We start from the raw sequence: 9,141 nt of genomic DNA, 5'->3' as shown, positions 1-9,141 counted from the left end.
TAGTCTGTTTATCTTTCTGGGATACTGTCAGGATTAAGTTATGTATGAATACTCTTGGTGTAAGTACCATATAAATACATAGGATTATGGAGTTACTGCGGAATAGGTAAAGCAGTTTTTTTTTTTGCTTAGAAACACCTTTATTTTATAAAGCCATGGATCATTCCGTCAAGTTTTTTTAAACCACACTTATAAAAAAGATATCGACAATTCTTAGGAAAAGAAAAGCTGAAAATGTTTCTCATTGAGTCAGGGTTACACAAAGGCTATATTTATAATATATATATATATATTCATGTATCTATTATTTAGAAATGAAAGGTAGGGCATTGCGAAGCGTTGCTGCTGTGGTCACATCTCAGACATCTGGTCGGCCCCCACGAACAGCATTTCTTGGCAGAAGGGGTTCACCAGCACCATGCCCGCATCTCTGTAGTTGCCATTGGCAGGCAAGTGGGGCTCCGAGAGCTGGTCCTCAGAGGTCTCGAGTGACTGGATCTCCCATGGCAACTCCACAGCATGCTTGCTGAAGTAGTCCATGGTGACGGTGTTGTCCCAGTAGCTCAGGTGGTTCTCGGAGTTTGCCGTCTTCCTCCTCCTCATGCAGCACACTGTCAGCAGGACGGCAAACAAGCAGAGCAATGGGTGATGGTCTGTAATTCAGGACCATGTTGGGTGGAGCAGATGTTATGTATAGCACTTCCATGAAGACCGGAAGGACCTGGGAAGGCTTCCTCCTTGAAGCAGAATGTTCTAACAGTTTTCTTCTTTGCAAGTATCCCCACATACCGTGTGGAGATATTCAGATTCTTCAAGCCCTACGTCTGTGTGCTGGAAGGCACAGTGGAGTTAATTCAGATCTTTCTTGGAAGGGAAGGAGGTGGCAGAGGGAAAATCTACTTCTATATCTTGTCAAGAATTTAACAGTTGGCAATAGAGGGCCTGTAAATTTCTCTTCATGGTATCATCTGGTCCTGCTTGTCCTCCAGTTTATTCATGATTCTGTCCTGGAGTAGAGGGTGTGGCAGCCTTCAAGCACACTTACATCCTTGCAACCCATCAGCTTTGCTGCTTTCCACCACTCATTCGCTGCTGCATGCTGGAACACCACCTATTGACCACCAACTCGGGAGAAGCACGCCAGCTCCTCCGACGGCTCGGGAGAAAAGCTGGTAAAGCAGTTTTATTGAGCCAAAGAGGGAGACCTCAGTGAATGCTCTCAGGACAGAAAAGACACCCACTCTGACTCTTTCAGTGAGTGGCAGTTCACTCAATTTAAGCTGATGACAAGATAGAGGGGGAATTTGATAGAAAATGGGGCAAGACAAACACCAGTGTGCAGCTTCTCTCCTGTGTACACAGTGTGTGGGCTGCAGATGCTGTCTCTTACTGTGTATGTCTCGTTGCTGCTGATAGCTTTCTCCCTTTACTAATATGTAGGCATGGCTGGGACTTGGCTTAAGGCTGCTCTATCTCCTCCAGTCTTGGCTGCACCTTTGTTTACAGTCCCCTCCATTTAACAGTGCCAGGAGCTCACTGAAGTCCAGGACTCAAAATCTGATTGGCTTAATCCAGCCAATGGATGACCTCTATCTGGATCAGGTGATCAACTTTGGTCCAATCATCTGTGGCCAGAAGGGTGATGTCTCCTGGCTGCTAGCAGTTGCTACCATTCCCCTATCCCCCACCCCCTTGAAGGAGAGATGCTGCTCAGGCCATGCATCCTCTTGATCTCCTTTTTCAGCTTCTCCATTGGGCTATAGGGGCTCACTGAGAATGATCAGGCCTTCTCCCAGGTCTACCTCACCTTCACTTGGATGTTCGGGGAGTGGGAGGCTGGTAAAGGTATCTGGACAGTCATGGTTGGTTGTTGTCTCCTGAGCCTCTCCATTCTGGACTATATAATTATTGCTCTAACCAGAAAGTTTTAAAAGGAGTTATCAGTAATTATCTGAGTCAGCAGACAGAGCCAAGACTGTCCTAGGCAAAGTGGGATGTTTGGTTATCCTAGACATAAAGGACTATGAGTCACCCTCTGTCCCCCACCTCACTCCAACCACAGTAACAACCGGCAACACCTCTCCAAATAACCAGCCTTCCTTTTTGAAACTTCAGAGTCCTCATGTGTCACATAGGAATAATTTACTACTGAGTAATGAGGTACATCATATGGCTGTGGTGAGGTTAAGTGATTTAACATATGCCAGGCACTTTGAATGGTTTGTGAAGATGTAGTTCAAGGATATTCATGGCAATAGTAAAATTCTGAAAGTGCCCTAAATACCTGTCAACTGGGCACTGGTTATATAAAGTAAGGAACATAATACATCAGATTATGTTACAGCTGTTAAAAAGATTAATTAGATCTAGGATAGCTCTGTGTTCCCATTTGTCTAGGGCAGTCCTAGTTTATGTGTGTTGACGTGGCAAGAGAAACATCATACAGCTTTATTCTCAAAAATGTCCTGGTTTGGACTTTATGCAACATGGTTATGCCTATTGAGTCTATGTGTGGATACAGTATTGTCTCTAGGACAATTTAGTTTAGTAATTGGATAAAAATAATTTAAGTTATTGAAAGTGAAAATGCCCCCAAATAGGATGTACAAACAGACACTATTAGTGGAGTCTGTGAAACTAACACAACACTGAATTCTAGTTGATAAAGTTGTTTCCCACATGGGTAAAGGTTAACAGTTCTGGTACTGCTCTACTTATATATTGGAAATGAAAAACCAATTACATGAATGGCAGTTGGGCAGGACCAGTTACTCACTGTTGTATTAAGAGTATATAAATAAATAAGGGAGGAAGGATAGGATGATCCATGTGATAATGGAATAGAGTTGGTGACATCAATATGAACTCATATTTAGCTTGATAAAGATACAAATGGTTACATGTGGAGTTATTTATAGATAAGCTTATATACACAGGTTGGCATGCACAAATATATTTCCTTGCACTATCAGGTGAGAGGGCTTAGAATCAACAACATGCTAGTAGCAACAATCACACCTACTGGGCAGATAGTGGTTTTTCATAATGCTGTCCAGTGAAATGAACTGGGGCTCTGTAGAGAAATGGCTGACCCTAGAATTGGGGCAGGAAATAGACAAGATGAGACTGGAACTTATCATAGTGCCAGAAAAAAAGGAAGTGCCCCAAGAAAAACAAAACCTCCACAATGATGGAAGTAGGTCAGGGACAGTCACAGGAGCCAATTGAAAGACCTCCTAATCACCAAAGAGGGAACAATTTGAGCAACAAAATAAAGTAGTATTTGATTATATCCCAAAGTATAAAATAAATATCCATGAATCTGTACTGTTTTAATAATGATTGACTATATTAATAGCTGAGAAGAGTCAAATTTCAAGTAATTTATGTATATACTCCACCATCAATGAGGTGGAGGATAACTCCCCACTCTTTAAGTGGGCTATTCATAGTGACTTTCTTCAAAATAGTACAGTAAGGCAAGAGGGTAGAAAAAGAGAAATTTTACAATGAAGAAACCTGACAAACATTAGCCCAGGTCAGGTTATCAAGGTCCACATCAGCAATGATAAGTCATGCATGGTCCCTTGATATTATGTGATAAAAATGTCATTTTACCTCTATGGTCCTCCTCTCCCAAACCCAGAACTTCAGTTTATTCCCAAGAAAAACTTCAGACAAATCCCAAAAAAGGAACATTTTACAAATAGCTGAGCAGTACTCCTCAAAACTATCAAGGTCATCAAAAACAAGGAAAGTCTGAGTTACTGTCATAGTGAAAAGAGCCTAGGGATTAATTTCTGGGTCCCCCAAATTCAAAAACAGGGACCCAAACATATTTGTACACCAATGGTTTTAGCAGGATTATTTCCACTAGCCTAAAGATGGAAAGGCTCAACAGGTGAATGGATAAACAAAATGTGGTGCATACATACAAAGGAATGTTGTTCAGTGGTAAGAGTGAAGTTCTAATACCATGTGACAACACACAGATCAACCACGTTGGCATCATGTTGAGTGAAATAAGCCAGGCACAAAGGGGCAAATATTATATGAATCCACTTTCATGAAGTTTCTAAAATATGCAAACTTAAAAGGACAGAAAGTGTATTACAGGTTACCAGAAGTCAGGGATAGGGAAAAGTGGGTATTTACTGCTCTAATGTGTACAGAGCTTCTGCTTAGGGTGATGAAACATGTTTTTATAATGGATGGTGGTGATGGTAGCACAACATGGTGAATGTAATTAACACTGAATTGTACATTTCTAAGTGTTTTACTTGAACTTTTGAGTTATATATGTTATTGCAATTCATTGTTTTATTTTATTGAGAAATATTAAGAAAGGCTAGTAAGAGATAAATTGATATAAAACCTCAAAATTAAATATAAAACCTGGTTTCTAAAATTAATTTTCAATTTCTACAATTAAAAAGCTAAAGCTAAATAACTCAATAAATTGGCTGATTGAGGAATGGGGTATTAGGGAATGAGCAGTGCGGTGGCACCATTTCTTTGGAATTGTGTTTATTTACATTTCAGCTCCTCTGAGACTGAAGCTGAAGCCTCTAGCTCATGGTTTTTGAGCTTCACCTTAAGTAAAAATAACATCTTCAAAAAGTTCCATTTACAAATGTGTTCACACTCTTAGGAAAGTGGATTAATTCTGCCCAGAATTCTCTTTTCTCCCTCATATATCCCCATGACTCTATCACCTCCTTCAAGCTTGCTCACATCCCACCTTCCCATGAGGCCTATCCTGGCCTCCCTGTTTAAATAGAAACCAATGCTGCTTCTACATCCAATCTCAATCCCCACTTACTGCTTTTCCCTCTATAGCACTATTACTTCCCAGCATACTAAAAAGTTATTTATATGTCTGTGGTTCACTTACTCTCCCCCACCCCAGCAGAATGTAACCTTTATAGGGTTGGAAGTTTTATTTGACTTTTTTATCCTGATTTTTGAGCATAGATCACTGCCTGACACATAGCTGGTGCTCTATAAATATCTTAAGTGAATAGGTGACTGACAGAACCCACTGCCTGTTACACTGGCTATATTGCTGTACATTAAACTTATGTTTGTCAAAAGGTTTTTAAAATTCTCACGTCTAACCCAGATGGTTAGGTTGTTGAGTCCTCCTTAGCTTCTTTCTTCTGCGACCTCCCTACTGTCCCCACAGTTAATTCCACTAGAGCAAGAGCTCAATGGGCCCTGCAAAGTCTCCCCATGTCTCTGATTGGGCCCATTCATTCTTCCTTCACTCAGAGCCATGGAGTTCATTCTTAAGTCTATATTCAATCTTGTCACTTCTTTGCTTCAATCTTCTCATGCTTTTCAACCCTTTCAAGAAAAGGCCCAGTGCCCCTTGGTGTATTAGGCTGGCATCCCTTGTCATATGCCAGCCATGTCTACCTTCCTTGGAGGTGAGCCACTGTCTCAAGCTCTCTTCCTTCTCCACTTGTCACTGGCTATTTCCTTGATGTGGATTTAGCCCCTCACCACCTGGCTGCTTCCTCCTCCTCCTTGCATCTTGTCTCCTTTGAGTTAGGTAACATCTTTCTTACTTGCTCTGCTATCCTAGCACTGACCCCTCAAGTTGAAATTGCTGATTTTTCATCTGTCTCACTCAGTGGATTGTAAACTCCTCCTGGCAGGTTTCCATTCAGCTCTCCCTGCCCCAAGCCCAGCACAGGATGACACATGCAGTCATCACTCACTCCCTTTCCTTAATAGTGTGTGAAGAGTGGAGCCTGGTGCCTGGTTCTCCCTTGACTCTTTCCATCTGTATGATGACACTCCTGGCTGGGGAGGTGCTTTCAGGGGTTCACATTTGCAGCATGTGGCTGTAGGTGAGAACACATGAGGTTTGAGGCCAGGCCAACTTGGGTGGAATTGTGACCTTATGGAGTTATATTTGCAGTGGTTTAGTCTAAATTCAGACTTCCCTGTACCTAGATCCTGACGTACTTGTTGGATGACCTCAGGCAAATTACTTGACATGTTTGTACCTATCCCTCATCTGTAAAAGTGAGCATAATAAAATGTACCTACATCAAACATGGTTGTGAAGATTTCAGTCTGTTTTAATAATTAAAATCCAGTGTTAAGCTTGCTCCCCCGATAGTACCCTTCCACCCTATTCCTGAAAAGGGATCTAATGTACTCAGGGGGCCTTTCTGCTTTTCAAAAGCTGGATGACAAGAATTGCTTGGAAGTGCTTAATTTCTTAGACATATGTGTTTCACTGATCACAGAGCAGAGGGGAGATTTCTTCCCTTGCTCTCCCTGGTCCCAGGACCTTCATGCCAAGCCCACACTCTAGGTGAGCTGTGGTGGGGTCTATGATTCACCTAAGGCTTAATTAAAAGCAAAAAAGAAAAATAAAATGGCTACATCAAAAGACTAAATGTCAAACATGTTTTACTCATGTGCCCATTCCATGGTCAGCAGGTCTAACAGGCAAGGATGAGTCTCCACATCTATCCCTCCTCTCCCTAGTCTTCTCACTCCAGGCACCCCCTCATCTCTCTACCTACCCTGGGCCCATTTCATTGTGGGCCCCCATCCCTTAAAATCAAAGCACATTTTAAATATTTAGGAGTCAGCCTTCATACTCATCCATCGTGCTACTGCCCCCCTTTAGTTGGGCCACTGGAAACTTTCCAGCTAAGTCTGGGTTCACCTGGCTTCACACATATGAGTCAGTGCTTTCTCTACACTTGATCTACAGAATACAGTGTAGCAGTTTGATATTATTGATGAATTCCAAAAAAAAATATTGGATTATATTTGTAAACTGATCTGTACCTGGGCATGACTGAGTTATGATTAGGGTGTTGAGTCCCCACCCCTTGATGGGTGGGGACTCACAGATAAAAGGCATGGTGAGGAACAGAGTTGAGGGTTTTCTGATGTTGGCATTTTGATGTTGGAGTTTGATGCTGAAGACTTAAGCTGCAGCCCCGGGAAGTCAGCAGCCAGAGGAAAGATAAGCCAGTCCCAGGAAGGAACCTTGAACCCAGAGAGAAGCAAGCCCCAGGAATGTAGGAACCCAGGGAGCCTGAACCCTCACAGACGTCGGCAGCCATCTTGCTCCAAACAGACTTTGGTGAGGGAAGGAACTTACACTTATGGCCTGGTATCCATAAGCTCCTACCCCAAATAAATATCCTTTATAAAAACCAACCAATTCTGGTGTATTGTATTAGCACCCCTTTGGCTTACTAATACACACAGATACGTGAGAATTACATAAAAGAGAAAGAAGAGGTTTTATTTATAAGATTCCTGGAAGACAGACAAGGAATTCAGGAGGAAGAGGCAGAAGGGCAGGAGGAACTCAGGGGCAGCAGTGGGTTCTGCAGGCTCAACATCTGCAGGCAACAGGCCAAGGCCTCCTCTCCTGCCTGGGTGAGGAATCTGACAAAATGAAAGTCCCAAACCCACAAATTCAGGAACAAAACTGCAGGGAAGGCAGGGGAAATGGAAACTTGTATCTCTGGGACTCCTGCTGGCTCCAGAAATGCAGAGATCAGGAGTTCAATTTACATAACACTTTTAAACTGGGCAACCCAAGATCCAGCCTGGGGGAAAGTGGGTGCCCAAGGTAGAAATTATGGGTATTGAACTCCCAAAAACCAACTGTGTGGTGCTGCCCAGGGCTGGCTAGCCTGGAGTAGAGGTTGAGGCTGGAGCTGCCGCATTTGGAGACTGGAGAGGGTGGTCAGAGCTGGTGGCTCCATGAGGCTGTCCACCAGGGATACCAACTAGGGGCTGTGAGGGGGCTCCAGGGTAAAAGGGGAGTTTACAGGTTGTAGTGGGGTGGCACAACCTGAGTGCAGGCAGCCTGGAAGTGTCTGTGGCTGAGGCAGTGCTACCACTGGGGGGTGTCTGCAGGGCCTGGTCAAATGGGTAGAAGCTGGCCCTGGGGCCAGTGGGAGGCCCCCATAACAGAAGTGGCAAGAGTGGCATGGTGTACATCATGGTGACCCCAAGGTCAGAAGGAAGCTGGGGAGCCAAGTCTGCAGATGTGATGGCTGGGGGGCTAGAAGTGACCACAGAAGCAGCCACTGCCAGGCCTGTGGAGGGAGGGGCCCCATCTCGGTGGTGGGAGGGGGTGTCTGTAAGGAGGCAGGGGAGTCCACACACATTGGTATCAGTGACTCCATTCTGTATGTGACGGGACACCAGGGGAGGGTGGAGGTGCTGACAACTGTGGAGAAGGCAGAACCAGCATTGGCTGGAGCTGTGACAGAGACCTGGGGATGCAAAGGGCCTCATCCCTCCCCATTCAGGGGTCTCCCCAAAATGGACTTGAAAATGAAGGTGAGAGAATTCTTAGGGGCAGTCACAGGAGGAGGCTCAGAGCTTTTTTTCACAGTTCACACCTTCTGTGGGGTCAGGAGCTGGGCAGAAGGGCCTGGGGCCCTTGTACTCAGGCCAAACTGGATGGTGTCTGATAATGGGGTGGCAGCAGGGCTCAGCAAGGTGAAAGGGGCTTTCAACAGGAAAGAGTTTGCCAAGATGCCTGGAAGGAACTGGGACAGGAAGGGGAGAACTGGGCCTTCTGAGCAGCATTTTTCTGAGGTAAAGGACTCAGGATGGCCCTGGCATAGGGGATCCTTCTTCCTGCATCAACTTAGTTGTGGATTATTTCTGGGGGCTGCAGGGGCAGCTGGAAGAGGAGCAGTCTTTGCAGTAGGCTGGGGGAAAGGACCAGAAGGCTGTGAGGTGCTGCAGTCTGGGGTGGCCTCAGTCTTACCCCCCAGTGCACTATTGACACCCCAGAATGCTGCTTCCTTCTCAGCACCCAGAGCCTCAGTGGTGACTTGATACCCTAGATGGGGAGGTGGCAGCAACCTCACAGGGTCCCTCCCCTGTGTGGCAGCAGAGGAATCTTTCTTTTATGGGGCCTGGAACTGTCAGATGTGGGTGAGCCATTCCTCAGTCTTTGTTTCTTCCCTGAGGTCCCATGGGGAGCCTTTTCCCTCTGGATCTGCCTCTGGGCTAGGATGGAAGCCAAGGAGATGTGCCTGTGGTAGTCCTAGCTCACCTTCTTTATGGATCTCTGGGGCAGCTGGGAGGGGCATGGAGCTGGATCCCTTCCCTCGTGGTAGCCTCAGGAAACTTTGAGTG

At 44.9% G+C, this 9,141-nt stretch overlaps 1 protein-coding gene across 1 annotated transcript; it reads right to left on the bottom strand.

Annotated features, from left to right (window-relative positions):
- Nucleotides 1–351: 351 nt before the first annotated feature.
- On the bottom strand, nucleotides 352–1,022 carry LOC101427391 (transmembrane protein 108-like). Its single transcript, XM_004472491.4, has 2 exons — nucleotides 921–1,022; nucleotides 352–626 (listed from the first exon to the last, which is right to left on the bottom strand). Exons 1-2 carry the CDS (start codon nucleotides 958–960, stop codon nucleotides 352–354), a joined length of 315 nt encoding a protein of 104 aa, XP_004472548.3. The 5' UTR covers nucleotides 961–1,022.
- Between the last annotated feature and the right edge of the window lie 8,119 nt (nucleotides 1,023–9,141).

Source organism: Dasypus novemcinctus, chromosome 30 (assembly GCF_030445035.2).
Source record: "Dasypus novemcinctus isolate mDasNov1 chromosome 30, mDasNov1.1.hap2, whole genome shotgun sequence".
NCBI classification, from domain to species: Eukaryota; Metazoa; Chordata; class Mammalia; order Cingulata; family Dasypodidae; genus Dasypus; species Dasypus novemcinctus.
Note: the sequence above shows the minus strand (reverse complement) of the source record. Positions and strands in the feature narration are given on the sequence as shown.